We start from the raw sequence: 17,572 nt of genomic DNA, 5'->3' as shown, positions 1-17,572 counted from the left end.
TATATAAATCATTCTGCTTGACAACTTTTCTTTCTGAATGTTCAAATGGCCTTTACTGAACCTTCAGGATTTCACTGCTTTTCTAAATAACCACTGTTATTATTACAGGTGGTAATAAATGACCACAGTTCTTTATTTGCAGAAAATTTAAGTCCTAATGTGTTTTAAACAGCAAGGGCCATTTTGAGATACTTGCTGAGTCATTGTTCATGCTCTACAATTTTTTAACCTTTTCTCACTCTGCTTTATGTTTATAACATTCATGATGCAGAACTGTAAGTGCTAGGCGGGAGACTATAAAAAGTTGAACTAACATTCTTCAAGTTAGACGCATTTAGGAGACTTACCAACAGTTTTCCAAGTTATTTAGTATGAATTGTAGTTATTTGGTGGATAATGAGAAATTTATTTAGAAAATATAGATAGTTTAGATCTGTGTTCTTATTTAAAATATGGACTTAATCATGCACCAAGATGGCGTCATCCAGCTACCTTGTTTCACATCTCAATAACCACAGTTGGTTTATTTCATGTGTATTGCTAGGGGTGGATGAAGACTTTCCAAGGGGTATGTGGGTACCACAGTTTTAAAAGAATTGTTTCCAGAGGCTCAGATTGCATCCGGACACTTTCCTACCGTTCACATCCGGGTCTGAGTGCACATCTGGGGGAAAGGTGTCAAGTTGATTCTCCTCTCCCTGTTCCCCTTTCAGTTGCCTTTTTCTTAAAGAAAAATAAGGAATGTCTTGCATACATTTACTATGCCCCAGGGGTACAAACAGGCACCTTACAATGAAACAATTTGATATATTGGTGTCAGCCAAGTCTCCTCTAATTAAGGCGTCATAAACCCAAAGTAGGGCTTCCTGTCTTTTTCTGTCTATACATATTTCTGTGAGGAATGCGGCATGGCATTAGAAGTAGGCTATGGTGGCCTGTGAGATTCTGGTTGTCATGGGGATGCATAATATGTTCATTTGATCTGACACAAGAAGTCTGATTTGGCCAATTGGTTTGATAATGAGGAATGGTTAGGCCATATGATGGACGTTTGCCACAAATAAAATTCTAAATCTGTAAGCTCAAGGTTTTGACACAAGTGAGAGTAATAAAGAGCGAGTGATAAAGAAGAAAATTATTTTATAAAAAATTACTTTCTTAAGGGTAGTTTTCCCAGCCCTTTCTGGGTATTTTGGACTGAAAAAGGTACCTGTAAGTGGAAGACTATTAAGTATAAGTCATAGTCCTTTGTAAAGTCTCGGTCAAGCCTTTTTGCTGTACTTCTGAGAAACTGTGAAAGCAAACGAATCTAATAACAGGTAACTCTAATGATGGGTACACTTCATTTATTTGCTTTCAGCCAGATTAAAGGAGAACCTGATAGAATTGTCAGCTGGTAGATCATTAAACATTATGCAAGATGATAGATCACTACGATTTTGCAGATAACTTGGGTGTTCAAAGAATTAAGTCACTGTATAACATGGCTACTTCTGTCCTCATTTATGTGAGCAGTGTTTAAATACAAAAGCTACGGATAGAACTGATGCCGCATGCTTTCTTATTCTAACAAAAAATAATATTCAGTCATAGATAACTGAATTTATTAAAAAGAAAGCTGCTGCAACTGTATTATTAAGAGGTGTATTTTTTATATTTAATAATTATTTATCATTTTTTCTAACTTACGATGTATTTAATAATTGAAAATAATAGTAATTTGGCTAATAATACAAAATTGAAAATTCAGCACTTAGGTGTTTTGATCACAGGAAATTTAAAAAATAAATTTAATTGCATATGTATTTTTACTACAGAGAGATAATAAATAGAATATTTAAAAATGTAACTATAACACATTAGGAAAAAATGCTGAGGGGGAAGTAAAATGGAAATATGAGTTTAAGGGGAAAGGGTGTAAAATGTCTATCATTTAAGAGCCTAGGGGTGGGATAGGGAGGGTGGGAGGGAGGGAGATGCAAGAGGGAAGAGATATGGGAACATATGTGTATGTATAACTGATTCACTTTGTTATAAAGCAGAAACTAGCACACCATTGTAAAGCAGTTATACTCCAACAAAGATGTTAAAAAAAATAAAAATAAATAAAATTTAAAAAAATAAACAAAAATAAAGAAGAGCCTGTTCATATTTGTGTAAGGGGGGAACATGACGAGCTTCAAATTGCTGTGGTATGTTTCAGGTGCATTTGGTACATTTAAAGGAGTAACATTATGGCATTATTTTAAAATGTCAGTTTCTAAAATGCGCAGGAAGTTAGATCCTTTGAATTATTTAAAATCATGATGAAACATTTTAGATGTGAATTTTAAAAGATGAGAGCAATGCATAAGTTTTCAATATGATTGTTAGATGAAGAGAAATAATCAAGGACCACTACTCCTAGCCGTATAGAATATATGACACCAGGTCAGTGGCAATGTTTTAATCTAAGCCCATCGACAATATTATGTTTCTGACAAATAATTTCTTAAGTAGAGTTAAAAATTCGTGCTTAGAGTGTCTTGGAGACAATGTTTGTAGGAAAGAACAAATGCGTAGAATAAGAACAGACCTAATTCTGTGCTTGCAGAGAGGGAGAGCATAAAATGCAGGTATCTCAGGCAGTGTGATCATGAGCTAGCTGGAGTTCTAAGAAAAAAGGAAAATCCTGTTAGCAAAATGACCTTTAAGAAAGGGTTTCAGGGCTTCCCTGGTGGCGCAGTGGTTGAGAATCTGCCTGCCAATGCAGGGGACACGGGTTCGAGCCCTGGTCTGGGAAGATCCCACATGCCGCGGAGCAACTAGGCCCGTGAGCCACAATTGCTGAGCCTGCGCGTCTGGAGCCTGTGCTCCGCAACAAGAGAGGCCAATAGTGAAAGGTCCGCGCACCGCGATGAAGAGTGGCCCCCACTTGCAACAACTAGAGAAAGCCCTCGCACAGAAATGAAGACCCAACACAGCCATAAATAAATAAATAAAAATTTAAAAAAAAAAAAAAAAAAAAAAAAAGAAAGGGTTTCACAAATACCGTATGCTAGCACATATATATGGAATCTAAGAAAAAATAATGGTTCTGAAGAACCTAGGGGCAGGACAGAAATAAAGACACAGACATAGAGAATGGACTTGAGGACATGGGGAGGGGGAAGGGGAAACCGGGACGAAGTGAGAGAGTAGCATTGACATATGTACACTACCAAATGTAAAATAGATAGCTAGTGGGAAGCAGCTGCATGGCACAGGGAGATCAGCTTGGTGGTTTGTGACCAGCTAGAGGGGTGGGATAGGGAAGGTGGGATAAGAAGGGTGGGAGGGAGGTGCAAGAGGGAAGGGATATGGGGATATATGTATATGTATAGCTGATTCACTTTGTTATACAGCAGAAACTCACACACCATTGTAAAGCAGTTATGCTCCAATAAAGATGTTAAAAAAAAAAAAAAAAAAAGGTTTCAAGCAGCTTTTGTACTAATCGGAAAAAAAAAATCCATGGTAACACAATTATGGGGACAAAGGAGCCTGAGAGCTAGACATTTATTTAGGGGAAAATGTTAAAGAAACTATTTGCATTCACAAGGAGATGGGGGAGGCATAAGAAGGCAAAGAAATTTGACCTATATAATAAACTATACTGGAAAGTAAAATCAAGAGACTGTTATTTAATTATAGATATTAGTTCAGGCTTCTAGAAAGGAGGGCAGAGAAATAGAGAAAAAGAAATGTGTGTTATGAAAACATAGTGATACATTATTTAAGAAAAAGAAAAACAGACCATAGTGGGATGAAAGAGGGAGTTAGTAGGATGTGTCTCCTCTTTGTTGTTAAACTAGAACAAGAATGAGACCATAAATTACAGCAGGAAGGATGGAGGGCTTAAACTGGGGGGGAGGGTTTAGTGTAAACATGTTGATATGATTAAGGATTTGCTTTCTTAATTACATAACCAACAAATTGTTAAAGGAGTGCTTGCTTAGTGCAGGCCCTCTGCTAGGTGCCAAGCGGGTATGTGGGTGGGCAGTGGGGTCCCTACCCACGGTTTGTTCATAAGCTCCTAGAAAAGGCAAAGAGCATACACATAAATACGTACAAGACAAAGCAATATGTTGTAATAAAACTGAAATTCCAGTGAAGGGAAAAATTATTTCCACTTTAAGTAGAGAGGAATAAATTCATTTATTTATGTAATTTTTCAACAAAAATTTGAGTGACTATAATACAGTCAATCAGTGCAGGGCTATAGCAGTGAATAAGGTAGACCTAGAGCTTTCCTCATTGAAGGCCTTGTGATTCTTGGGTTTCCTGACAGTATATTTCTTGGGAAATTTATGTTTTTCTGAATCCCGAATCATGAGAAAAATCAGTAGAGAAATTGGGAAAATGGGGAAATCATTGTAATTCTCCTATGAGAATTAAAACTTAACAATCATCATAGAGGCATTACTGTTTGAAGGAATGCACTTATGTCAAGTCAAAAGCAAGAGCAGGAAATGCTGACACACGGAGTTGAAGGTTAGGGTTGACGTTTCCACCGCTGGGACAAGAGTACTTAGGAGAAAATTGGTCATGATCTAATCAGCCAGTTAGGCTTTCAGCTGTTACCGTGTGTTAAGTGTGTGTTCCTGGCTCAGTCTGCCACCAATAGAACTCATTTTGCAGGTAAGATAATTAATAAATATAATATAATAGCGATAGTCCAAGAAATAACAAGTTTTGGGGGCAAATTAAGTCCTTACTTGGAAGTTTCCACATGTGGTTCTGTTAAGCCTGCTAGGAGATCTGAATGTTACATTATTTGAATTCTACTCAATTATGTTCACTGATTTTTTTCAAATGTTTGAATATTTGTTAAAGGAATACAGTTCCCAGGTTACAGCTACCTGCTTGGTGATGGAAACCTGAAGCTTAAGGGAAGAAATACGTGCTCTCCATCTCTTTGTATTTTTGACCAAGTCCTTTTGTACTTCCTTTGTAGGTTCAGCCTACACTGTCACGGGATCAAGCCCAAGGGGTGCCAACTTGATGTTCCATCTTTGCTTCCTGTTGCCCACTCCCACCCGCTTTTCATTTATTCCATGCTCTCATCACTTTAACCTCCCCTTCCAGGAACACCCAGTATGCTTTCAGGACTCTCTTTCCTCTGCCTGGAATGCTTCTGCATTCCCTCTCTGGCCCAGGATTCACATCCCGCTGTCTTGAGTTTCCTGAAGTCCTCCTTGCTTGACCTTTAAGTCTCAGTGAATAAGTCCAGCCTTTCCACGAAGCCTTCCCAGATCCTGCAGTCCAAATTAATGCCTTCAGTCTTCTCATGGCAGTAATTTCTCCTCTTTACAATACATGCAGTTCCCTTGTAACCTCTTAATACCCTCTTTGACTCCTCACCAGATGTTAACTGCTTGGGGCAGGTTTTATCCCTCCAGCTGGCATAATACCTGGCAAATAGGAGGCACTTGTTAAATGTTTGTTGACCGGTGTGAAACATGCAATTACTGAACAAGATGATGTTGACGAATTGACTCACTGTGTGGCTGGTCTGGACATATAGTAGTTGATGACAAGCACCTTGTTTTTAAGACACTAACCCCCTTGCCCCAGAGACCCCAGCTTAACAGGGATATAGAGTAGGTGTTCAGTGACTGCTTGGTGGTTTAGAGCTGGCAGCAGAGTCTCTCAGTGTTAGCACTGACATTTCAACACCCCCTCTGAGCTTCTGCTCCAAGGGACACTCCATTCTTCACATCTGGGCACGTCCAGCTGGCACACGCTGCTGTTTCCCGGCAGAGCTAACTGCCTACAGTTTGAGAAGCAGGGCTTCAGACTCCTTGAAGGCATTAGTTATGCTTGCCTAGCTTGTGATTGCCTCATTCCAGCTTGCCACACCCAATATCAGCTTGCGAGTCTTGCTGTTGTCTGAGTTGGCCACAGCAGTTGTGCTGTGATGGGTGTCCCCGTGGGCCCAGACGCCTGGGCCTGATCCCAGGACTTTGTTGCTGGCGAGCTGGGCTCTCTGTTTAACCTCCCAGAGGCCTTGCTGGTGATGCTGAGCTCAGTGCTCAAAGGCGCGGTGCTGTAGCCTGAGCAGACCTGGGCTTCACAAGTGAACCGTGTGCAGTTGTTGCTTTACGTACTGTGAGTCTGAGCTGGGCCTTGACACTGAGGTGAAACCACACTGTCACTAATAGACATATTAGATTATCTAATAGAGTTAACATAAAATATCATACATGTAAACCTTAAAGTAAAACGATGGTTTCCATACATCACGCAGAAAAACCCGTCTCATTGTTAAGAGTCTCACCCCCTTTCTCTGCAGGGAAAAAGAAAAAAGAAGGGCATCAACAATGAGCGGGCACTTTGTATATGTAACGTGACTTAGGGGGTGTAATACTCATTTTAAAGATAACAAAACCAAATCTCAGAACTTAAAGATAACAAAGTTGAATCTCCCTCAGATGGTTAGAGGAGCCTGTATTCAAGCCTTGGATGGTCTAGCTCAGCGGTCCCCAACCTTTTTGGCACCAGGGACTGGTTTCGTGGAAGACAATTTTTCCACGGACCAGGGGTGGGGGTGGGGGGATGGTTTCGGGATGATTCAAGCGCATTACATTTACTGTGCACTTTATTTCTATTGTTATTCTGTTGTAATATATTATGAAATAATTATGCAACTCACCATCATGCAGAATCAGTGGGAGCCCTGAGCTTTTGGTTGCTACTCACTGATAGGGTTCTGATATGAGTCTGCAAGCAATTGATTTATTATGGTCTCTGTGCAGTCAAACCTCTCTGCTAATGATGATCTGTATTTGCAGCCGCTCCCCAGCGCTAGCATCACTGCCTGAGCTCCACCTCAGAGCGTCAGGCATTAGATTCTCATAAGGAGCGCGCAACCTAGAACCCTCGCATGCGCTTGCACAGTAGGGTTTGCGCTCCTATGAGAATCTAATGCCACCACTGATCTGACAGGGGGCGGAGCTCAGGCGGTAACATGAGCGATGGGGAGTGGCTGTAAATACAGATGAAGCTTCATTCACTTGCCCACTGCTCACCTCCTGCTGTGCGGCCCGGTTCCTAACAGGACACAGACCACTACCATCCATGGCCCGGGGATTGGGGACCCCTGGTCTAGCTCCATGTGTGTGTCATTGCCTCTCCTTTATGACTGCAAAATTTGCTTATTATATGAAGATATTTATAGGTATATTTCCCAGAAATCTATTTTCCACTATTAATTGTTGATTGATTCTCCAACACACCATGGGCTTCAGGTCTTCTGTGATTTGGGTAAGGCTGTTTTCTGTGCCTGAATGTCAAGTCTGTTCATTTCCCTTGCGAATTCTTCCTCATATGTGACCTTTCCTTTGAAGCATTCTTTGAACCATACCCCGTTTTTTTCCTTTACAGTTTTATTTCCTGGATTTCAAAAAATTAAGAGAAATGTACACATGTTTTGAGTAGTGAAATAATACAAAGATTTATAAATAGCCATCTGTCCCCACCCTTCTTCCATTTCAGTCCCTATCTGAAGTAACAGAATAAAAAAAATAATTTCAAGCTTAAAAAATGTAGTGACCGATATACTCTTTATCCAGTCACCAATTTTTAACATTTTGCAGCATATGTTTTATCATCCTTCCACTCTTTCTCCTTCAATATATAAAAATATTACTTGTTTTCTGAAGCATTTGAGAGTAGGTTGCATAATTCATGCTCCTTTACACCTTAATAATTTCGTTGTATATTTTCTAAAACCAAGGCCATTAGTCACTGTTTCTTTTTAGCCTCCTTTAGTCTTAAGTTTGGAACAGCCACCAGTCTTCAGTGTCTTTCTATTTTATTAGTTATATCTTTAAATGTAATTTAAAATTTATATTAGGATTATATATAATATACAGTGTTATTAATATATTTGTCTTAATACTGTAACTGACAATGGTTTATCATTTATTGCTGTCCTTATTTATTATGATGTTCAAATTGTTGCATATTTGGTCAGTGGGAGCCCATTGTTACTGGCTTCTGTGTCCTATTGACATGCACCTGTCATTTTTTGAGCACTTACTTTCTAACATGAGAAGATGATCCAAGTCTTCTTGTATCTCCTGAGTCTCAACCCTGGAATCAGCTGCTTCTCCAAAGGGCCCATGTTCTCTTTAGTGGAACAATGGCCTGTGGTTAGTGCCAGGATGGCTCTTCGCTACTGGGGTATTTTGCTTTCAGACCCTTTTGGTGATGTTGCTAAGAAACACAGAGGCATGCACGTACACTCACACATAGCGATGATGAGTTCATACTCCTTCCCATTCTTGTCTTATTTTTTTCCTGGTGCCCTGTAAGCATCCTCTGTTCCATTAGCACTCTGGTGCCCAAAGACTAGTACAGTGTCCAGCACTCAGTCATTGCGCAAAAAAATGTTTTTGAAAAAAACCAGTAAATGAATATACTTTGATGCTGTGAATTCATCTTCAATAGAAGAAAGGTTAAAAATGAAGTTAAGCATGAAAATCTTGCCCCTTCCTTCCTCTTTATCTCCTTCTTTAAAATTATTGTTAAATATAACCAGAAGTGGTTAGTCGTATATCAGAATTTAAAGAATAATGTGTTTTCTAATTTATTATTCCTTTCATTCCTCTGAAAACAAATAACACTTCTGTAATGGGTTTCTGAAAGTGGTTTTCTGAGGTTTTTATTTTTTCACACTTTCTAGGTGGCCGGAATTGTTGGCAGAGCTGACGTGTTGGCATGCTTGCTGTTTCTGTTAGCCTTTCTCTCCTACAGTAGGTATGTACGGCTAAGAATGCCCTTATCTGTTTACAGTCATGCCGTCCCCTGGGAGTTTCTGCTGTGTGTGTGTGTGTGTGTGTGTGTGTGTGTGTGTGTGTGTGTGTGTGTGTTGACTCTCAGCTCCTGCCTGAGAGAGGAGGGAGGCTTCTTGGCAGTGAACTGCCCAGTGAGCTTCTTGGAGACCTGGGATAGGAAACCCTCTCCTTACCAAAAGCTAGGCTGTTCTCTCTTCCAGCCACATTCTGAACCATGTCATAGCCTTTTAAAAGGACTGCTCTCCCAGTGCTGGGAAGATAAGCTCTTGCTTCTTGATTTCTCTTACTTGTAGTTTCTCACTGAGAATGGAATTTGAAATCTTAGCTCTGAGCCAAAATATACTGGGTCTAGTCCTCTCTTCTATTTAACTATGATTTGTTTAATTTCTCCTTTTCATTTTGGTCCTACGTTTTGTTTTGTTTTTTTCCTCTTTATTATCCTCATTAAAGTAGCTCAAAGCTTAAAATAACAAGGCTGAATTGAAAGTAGTATTTTCCAATTTGCACATCCTTTCATCAAAATACGGAAGCTTCTTGCTTTGGTAGACTGAAAAACAATAAAACAATTTCCCATTATATTGCCCCTTCCCCCCTAACTGATCAGATTCTCACCTGAGTCGTGACATATCCACATAGGGAAAGGGGTGGGTAAAAAATGAATGTAATGGGGGCAGGTGACTCAGAGGGTGGCCCAGGAGTAAGGGGGCCAGTGAGCCACATTGCCCTGCTTCGTGGAGGGATGCCTGGTTAAGGATTTGTGAACCTTGATCTCTGGGTCAGTTCATTGGCCTATAATCTTATAAAACCCAGTGACTCCAAGGAACTCTGTTCTAAACCAGTGGTTCTCAACAGGGGGCAAATTTGCCCACCTTGCCCCAGGGGGACATTTGCAATGTCTGGAGATACTTTTGCTTGTCACAACTGGAGAGGCACAGCTGGCACGTGAGTAGAGGCCAAGGATTCTACAGTGTGCAGGACAGCCCTTGTAACAAAGAATCATCTTCCCTAAAATACCAGTAGTGCTGAAACTGAGAAACCTTGTTGTAAACCAGTTTAGACCTTGGGTCAAAGATGGACTGAATTAAGCTTTATGAAGTTTTGCTTTAAGAGCAGAGTCTCTTCTTAATATAGTACCAGGCTTCTAGTCCTGGCTTTGTAATCTCCCACTGCATTGCTAGGTATATAAAAGAGTGTTGTGAAAATATTAAAAATATAAACCCAAATTCAACAGTTGTTTCCTATTTGCTCTGGTGTGAGAACAAGATTAATAATCGCTTTTGAGTTTGAACTTGATCTCTCAGGCTTCTTCTCTGTGTTGATAAATTTGGGAGCATGAGTGGGCCCGCAGCATATCCATATCTGGGTGATAATAAGCCACACTGTTACAGCTTTCTGTTGTGCAGGCCATTCGCACTTTGAGTAATTTTAAGCTATAAACCAGCTTCGGAGAAAAAGCCTGTCTCCTACAAATTTGGCATATAATTTAGGTGATTGTTCCGAGACATAACAGTAAGGGTAAGACGTCACCACTTCAGATATATTGGCCTTCAAAAGAGTAGGAGCAAATTGGTGTGCCACCTGCGGAAGGAACAGTGGAATTTCTTGGTGTGGGGCTGACTCTGTTTTGTAAGGTGAAAAAAGACTTTACAGCAACTGGAGGGTTTTAGAAAATCCCTGCTGGAAATTATGCTGAGAAAAAAAAAAAGCTTTACCTAATACATTCTCATGAAAAATAAATTTAAAACTACAGTTTAGAAACTAATACAACATTGTAAATCAGCTGTACCTCAATTTAAAAAAAAAAAAAAAAAACAAAACAGATTAGCCAGAAGAAAAGAAAAAGACTAAAACACAGAAATGATGATTGTGTTTTGGTATATATCCACTGATTTCTTTGTACAGAAGCATATAAAACACCTTCACAGAAATAATAATAATGATAAACACTTAACATGTAATAAGTCATTTACTGAATCTTCCCTACAACCCTGTGATCCCATTTCACACATGAGGGAACTGAGGCACAGGGAGGCAACTGACCTGCCCCATGTTACCCTGTTAGTTAACAGCAGAGCTGTGATTTGAGCCCAGGGAACCTGGCTCCAGAGTTCATGCATGTGGGTTAGTAACCTGTAGTATTCACTTAAAATATATTCACCTAAACATCTTTCCATGTCACTAAATACATCTCTATGGTAGCATTTTAAATGGCTTTTTAGTGTTCCTTTGTTATATGCCATAATTTACCAGAATTTATATATGCCTTAATTTAAGTACCAAATTCAGCATTGTTGGACATTTACTTTTTTCCATCTTTGCAAATTTTAAATAATACTGTGATGAACATTCTTGAAGAAATCTTTGCTCACCTACTTACTTAGAACACAAGGAAATTGGTGCTAGATCTTACCTTTAAAAGGTGGTTATTTCTTAGCGACCCACATTTCTTAGAGTAAAAGCAACTCAACCTTGTTTTTCAGGAGTGTGGACCAGTGCTGTGTTGGGGAATGTGTCCCTCCCACGGCTTCTCCCTTCTTCCTGCTGCTCAGTCTGTTTCTGGGGACCTGCGCGATGCTGGTGAAAGAGACAGGCATCACGGTGTTCGGCGTGTGCTTGGTTTATGATCTCTTTTCTTTATCCCACAATCATGATAAATCGTAAGTCATTTTAAAGTTTTGCTGTCAAGCAGTCCATGATGTGCAGAGAAGAGTTGCTTAAATCAATAGTTTGCAAACTCTCATTAAAAAAATAGAGGTATAACATTTTGTTAAATGTAACCTCATCTTAGACTATCATATAGTAAGGCTTATTTCCTTAGGATAAATGCATTATGTATGTTTAAACTCTTCACACTTTTATGATAATCCATGAAAACTATAAGTTTTTGTGAGCCCCAAATTTGGAATTGAAAAGTATCAATGCTAATTGCAAGTTTATTTATTTATTTTTTAATTGCAAGTTTATATCACCAGATTGTTTTGGTTGCATACTACTGAGAAATCTTGATTCACACAGGGGAGTAGTTACAAATGGTAACAGTTTGTTAACAGCTTGACTTGAATCTCTGCCTTCAAATGCTAAATTAGAGTCTGTTTACTTGCTCTAGGGATGATGCTTTTACCTAAGAGTTTTGGAAGGGGCCTTTTGGAATTCCACAGAGGGCCAGTCTAAACCATACAGGAATAATTACATGTCATATTCAAGTTAAAGAACAAGTTTATTTAGTAGCCTATTTTCATTTAAAAAAAATTAAGGCATATTCATATTATCCTGTGGATTATAGATGATAAGAGTGACTAAGGCATATTAAAAGTTCAAGTACATGCTATAATTTTCTTCCTCTATCAAATCCATAATTACTAACAATTTGACATGCAGACACTATTTTTCACTAATTATAAGGCCCTTACATTTGAACTTTTAATAAATGTAACTGATTTACTCTCCGGCCTTGTCCGATGAAGAATTTTATCTTAAAAAAAAAAAATCCTGTCCTTTCAGCCCATTCCCTACCTCTTTACACTTGTTGACATAAAGATAAGAGCAGTGCTAGTGAGTGGCAACAAGCTGAGATGAGTCAGTAAATTCTGATCACCTTCCTGCCTGGGCGTACTTGGAGATAATTTAAATAGATTTTAGTGCTCTGCTGGCTCTCTGTAAATCTCAGAGGCGTGTAAAAGGAAGGAGCCCAGGTATCATTTTGATCCAAGCTCAAGCCAAGAAAGCTGTGAGCCAAAGCACCTCCCCTAGGCTTATATGAGAATGCCTTTCCTCTGTATCCTCTCCACCCGTGGCAGTAATTGCATTGCTGGCCTTACTATTTAGAGAGCAGCCTATCCACCCCTCTGGCTTTCCACTTTCTTCTGGCATCCTCTCTGTATCTGCCTCCCATCGTCTTTCTGCTTCGCTCTACTGACAGCAGAAGATGTGGCAAGTGCCTGCAGACACTCGCCTTTGGTTCAGTCCAGAGATATTTTAACCTCATATCGAAGGAAATAAAACACACAACTTGTGGGTTGAGAATTATGTTTTATTTGGGGACATTGCTAAAGACTATAGCCTGGGAAGGCAGCCTCTCAGATAGCTCTGAGGGACTGTTCCAAAGAGGTAAGGGAGGAGCCGGGATGTATGAGTTTTTGCTGAAGAAAAATAAAAAAGCAACTATATAGTCGAAACTCAAAAGATTAGTGCTAATCACAAAAAAATCAGGCATGTCAAGTTAATGATTTCAGTGCTTTTCTATATATGGGAAGATGCAAGAGTCTGGGCTCATTAAAATTGTTCCTTTGATATGCATCTCAACTCTCTAGGGTCAGTATCCTATTTTTCTCCATCCTGAATTCCCCTCAGGGCGCACCTTCCAGGCCCGCTGCAGAGGCTGATAACATGATGGCAGGCAGCATTCTTGTTTACGCTCATCTTTGAAGTCATATCTCCTCTGGTCTTAGGTCTCTCCAGCCCATGGTTGCTACACTCCTTTTTTCTTCATCTGGTCACTGTTGAGCTAGGCTTTTTTCAAAGAGAATAATTGTCTTTTTTATTCCTTTAATAATTGTTCTTGGCCTTCATTATACCAAACTGCTAGAAGTTCTATTCTATGAAAAAAACAATACTGCTGATATGTAGCTTGGATGTTGCATAGCTCATAGTCTGTGGAGTTTCTTTGTTTGTTTGTTTTAGTAACTTTTAGCCCTCACCACCACCAGAATCTCTGCATAGGTGGAGGTGCTCATTCTTTCCGCCCACTTAACACATTCTCATTCTGTGCCTGGCCAAGAATAAGACAGTTAAGATTCCTTCCCTCAAAGAGCAATACTGGGGAAAACAGACGTTACATAAGTTATCACGTGAGTAACTGAGTACAGTTGTGAAAGTGGTGAGAAGGAACTGAGAGCAGGTAATAGGGAGACCTGGTCGATAACAGTTTCTCTTGAGTGCAGGCCATGTGCCAGGCACTGGGCCACGCCATTTACAGGTATGAAGTCACTGATTGCTCACAACAACTTTTACCCTCGTTTTACACAGGAGAGAATTCAGGCAGGCATAGAAAGTAACCTCTCCAGAGTCACCCATCCCCTCTTGGAATTCTGTCTGTGTGACTCCAGAGCCACAGGGTTACCCCTGAGCCTCCATGGAGCACACAGGACAGGGATTTGGAGACCCCCCAGGGCATCTGCAGCTCAGAGCCTGGGCTCACATTCTTACCAGGAGACCAGCTCAGAGGATCTGTGTGTATTGTGGGGTCCTGACCCCTTTGAGAATCTCACAGAATCGTGTCCCCTTTTCCCAGAATAACGTACACGCAAATTCTTATCTGCTCATTTAGAATAAACATCTCGGTACTAGGTTGTTCTTGAGGTCTTTTCATTGTGTGATTCAGGCAACAGGAAAGAAATAACAGAAACAAGTGTTGGAAGCCCTCTCCTACATGAAGAGCAATTTATTCCTATATTTTAAGATTGGGTCACACGAACAGAGTTAGATTTCTTTTACTTGACATCACCTTTAGGAAGAAACATTTTCAGTAAAAGATCAGCTCCTGAAAGTTAAATTTCTTTCTTTTTAAAAAATTAGCATATAATTGCCAACACGCAGAGGATAACGTTCCCTGACCCCAGTCCCTACCCTCTGGCTAGAAATAACCATGATCCCGAATTTGGCATTTTTCATTTCTAGGATGGTTTGCTTGTTATTACTTCATAAGTATATACCACTGAATATCAAATAGCATTGTTTACATACTTGCAGACTTTATATAAATGGTGTCACTTGCTTTTCTTTTCATTTAACATTGGATTTTGAGATGCATCAATGTGGATACATGTGGCTCTAGTTCATTCATTTTAAGTGTTGTGTAGTATTTAATTATCACAATTTATCCATCCTTCTGGATTTTGAATTTAGGTTATTTTTACATTTTTGGCTATTATATAGCATGCTGCAGGCAACCTTTGTGTGCACGTACCTCCTGGGGCATAACCACAGAAGTGTTGCTGGGGCCACAGATGGATACACGTTCACTGTGTTGATCTCACTGTGAACTATGATTTCACTTGTTCACTGCGAGCCAGAGACATTGCTTTTGAAATGACTGGACTGCAGCAGTGGATGAGAATCCCCTTTGTTCCACATTCTCCCCATCACTTGGTAGTATCAGACTTTAAAATTTTTGCCCAGCTAGTGGTTATGAATTATATCATCTCAGAAGATTCATGAAGGAAAATGTGAGAATACATTGGGGTGGATCAGCTGTGAACAACATTTCACAAGATGATAATAATGTAAATCCCGAATATCACTTCAACTGAGTTATGAGAATTCAAATTATATTTATTATGAGAGAAATATATGTGGAAGATGAGAAGAGAAGAGGGTGGTTGTGAACGTGCGTGCATGCGTGCGTGTGTGTGTGTGTGTGTGTGTGTATTGGTGACCGCATAAAAGGGACTGAGTCCTCATCTTCTATGGTAGCAAGTCAATAAGACAAGTTCTAAAATTAGAAATAATATTATAATTTAATCATATTTTAAAAATATTGTGATGAATACCAGAAACAGAAGTGCTAAAAGACTTGTGGACGGTTGCTTCCATGGAACAGGGCTTGGCGATGGGACAAGGGATTGCTGTTCCTTGTTGCAAGTCTTGTCATTCTGTCTGACTTTGTTTCCCCTCCATTCCGTGCACAATTAGGAGCAATGGGGTCGTCCATCAGCGCAGCCCACAGCGGCCCGGGAGCTCCCTGCCCACCGCACCGCCAGCACACCCTCTCCGGGAGAATGGGAAGCAGCAGCGGTTCCCTCACAAAGGAGCTTGGGGTGGCTGCCACACTCCATTGCCGCCTGAACCCAAGAGCAGCGGATTCCCTGTGCCTCCTCGAGCTGTGTGGTCCTTGATGAGGTACTGGGCTGGGCTCCTTGACCTTGCGTGTTTTCACCATCCAGCATCACCTGTTGCAGGGGGATCGCTGGAGAAGTGAAGCGCCGAGTGGGTTCTTTGTGACACCCGCCCACACTTGTTTCCCTCCTTCTTTCTTTTTCCTTCCCCATCTCCCTTCCTCCTGCCTCCTTCCTTCTCTTCTTCTTTCCCTTCCTCCCTTATATTAGATCAGATGAGAAAGGAGTAGCTGGAAGAAGCAAGTAGAAGCCCTGCTGTCTGCTGTTATTTGGAAGAAGGGGGTGAGGCTCTGAAGTCTCCATTAAGAAGTGCAGACATATTGCTGCTTCCCTGGTGGAAGAGCCCTGGGCATCAGAGAGCAGGCCCCTCGGTTTTCTGGGGGAGGAGAGCTCTACCTTCTGCTGCTCTGTCTCTCCCTGCTCTTGGTGTGTGATAGGAACTTATTACAGCACAAGTATGGGAGGAAGCCCAGGGGACACTGCCTCTCAGAAATGTTTTTGAGGGTACAAGAAAATCTTTTTTTTTTTTTAAACATCTTTATTGGAGGATAATTGCTTTACAATGGTATGTTAGTTTCTGCTTTATACCAAAGTGAATCAGTTTTACATATACATATGTTCCCATATCTCCTCCCTCTTGCGTCTCCTTCCCAATCTCCCTATCCCACCCCTCTAGGTGGTCACAAAGCACTGAGCTGATCTCCCAGGGTACAGGAAAAACTTTAAAGCACAGGATTTTCTCTCTTTTTTTGAATCTTTTGACCTAGCCATGAAAATTAACATAGATTTATCAGAACTCATTAAATTAGCTTGCCTCTAAAATAGCTCAAGCCATGGGCAAGTCAGAATTTAATAAAGATGGAAATTTGACTCATACTATTAGCAGTTAAACAGCAGATTGCTATTCTTATTCTTCTGTGCCGTCCCAGAAAACTCCCTCTTTTCTCGGTCTTTGTTTCCGATTATTCCTGTGGAAACCTGTCTTTTGGATCGTGCTCCATTTATTCATTCATCAACAAAGATCTACTGTCTACCATGTGCCTGGCATGTTCCAGGCACCAGGGATGTCCTGGTGAATAAGGAAGACAGGGTCCTTGGCCCTGTGTAGCTTCCCTTCCAGTAGAGGAGGACACACACTAAATAACCAACAAAGAATGAACAGTGTGGTGGAGAGTGGTGGCTGGGCCTGGCTGGGGCAAATTCATGTTGGTTGGTCAAGGAAGGCCCACAGAATCCTCACGGAGGAACTAGCCCTGCTCAGATCTGGGCACAGGGTCCCAGACTTGGGGTAACGAGCAAGTGGGGTTTGGAAGGGGCGAGCTCAGGGCGTGGGCAGGCCCAGATGGTGAAGGGTGTGTTGGCCATGGAAGTGAGTTTGGATTTTATTTTGAGTGGAAAAGGGAGACTTTAGAGGGTTCTGTTTGTTATTGTTGTTGTTTGTTTAATGCGGAGGAAAATGGTTATATTAAGAATGTTCACACTGGCTTCTTGTAGTGGATGATTAAGGGGCAAGAGTAAAGCAGGGAGACTTTCATACAGACTGAGGGGAAAAGAAAGGGTCTTGGCCGAGGGTGATAGAGACTGAGGTGGAGGGGATATGGTGGATTTGGGATAAGTTTTGGGTACACATCTAACAGGACTTGCTGATGTTTGGGGTGAAGGGGTGAGGGAAAAGCAGGAAACAAGGATGTTTGCATTTCTGGCTTCAGTAGTTGGGTGCGTGGTGGTGTCAGTTACTGAGATGGAAAGGCTAGAGGAAAAATAAGTTTGGGGAAAGGATAAAATCACAGTAATGCTTGAAATTCCTGAGCAAGAAAGCAGAGAGATAAATAGTCAAAACCTTGAGGATATCTTGACTTT

The 17,572-nt window shown here is 40.6% G+C and overlaps 1 protein-coding gene across 4 annotated transcripts in view; it reads left to right on the top strand.

Moving 5' to 3' along the window:
- The window catches only part of TMTC1 (transmembrane O-mannosyltransferase targeting cadherins 1), a 261,149-nt gene that overhangs the window by 20,347 nt on the left and 223,230 nt on the right, over nt 1-17,572 (top strand). For all 4 annotated transcript variants that reach the window (XM_059935565.1, XM_059935563.1, XM_059935562.1 and 1 more), the window contains exons 3-5: nt 8,708-8,781; nt 11,300-11,476; nt 15,510-15,716. In XM_059935565.1, the coding sequence (XP_059791548.1) occupies nt 8,708-8,781; nt 11,300-11,476; nt 15,510-15,716 (458 nt within the window). The remainder of the gene's footprint in view (nt 1-8,707; nt 8,782-11,299; nt 11,477-15,509; nt 15,717-17,572) is intronic.

The sequence above is a fragment of the Balaenoptera ricei genome, chromosome 10 (genome assembly GCF_028023285.1).
Source record: "Balaenoptera ricei isolate mBalRic1 chromosome 10, mBalRic1.hap2, whole genome shotgun sequence".
In the NCBI taxonomy this organism is placed as follows: Eukaryota; Metazoa; Chordata; class Mammalia; order Artiodactyla; family Balaenopteridae; genus Balaenoptera; species Balaenoptera ricei.
The sequence above is the reverse complement of the archived record's forward strand: the minus strand, read 5'-3'. Positions and strand labels throughout refer to the sequence as shown.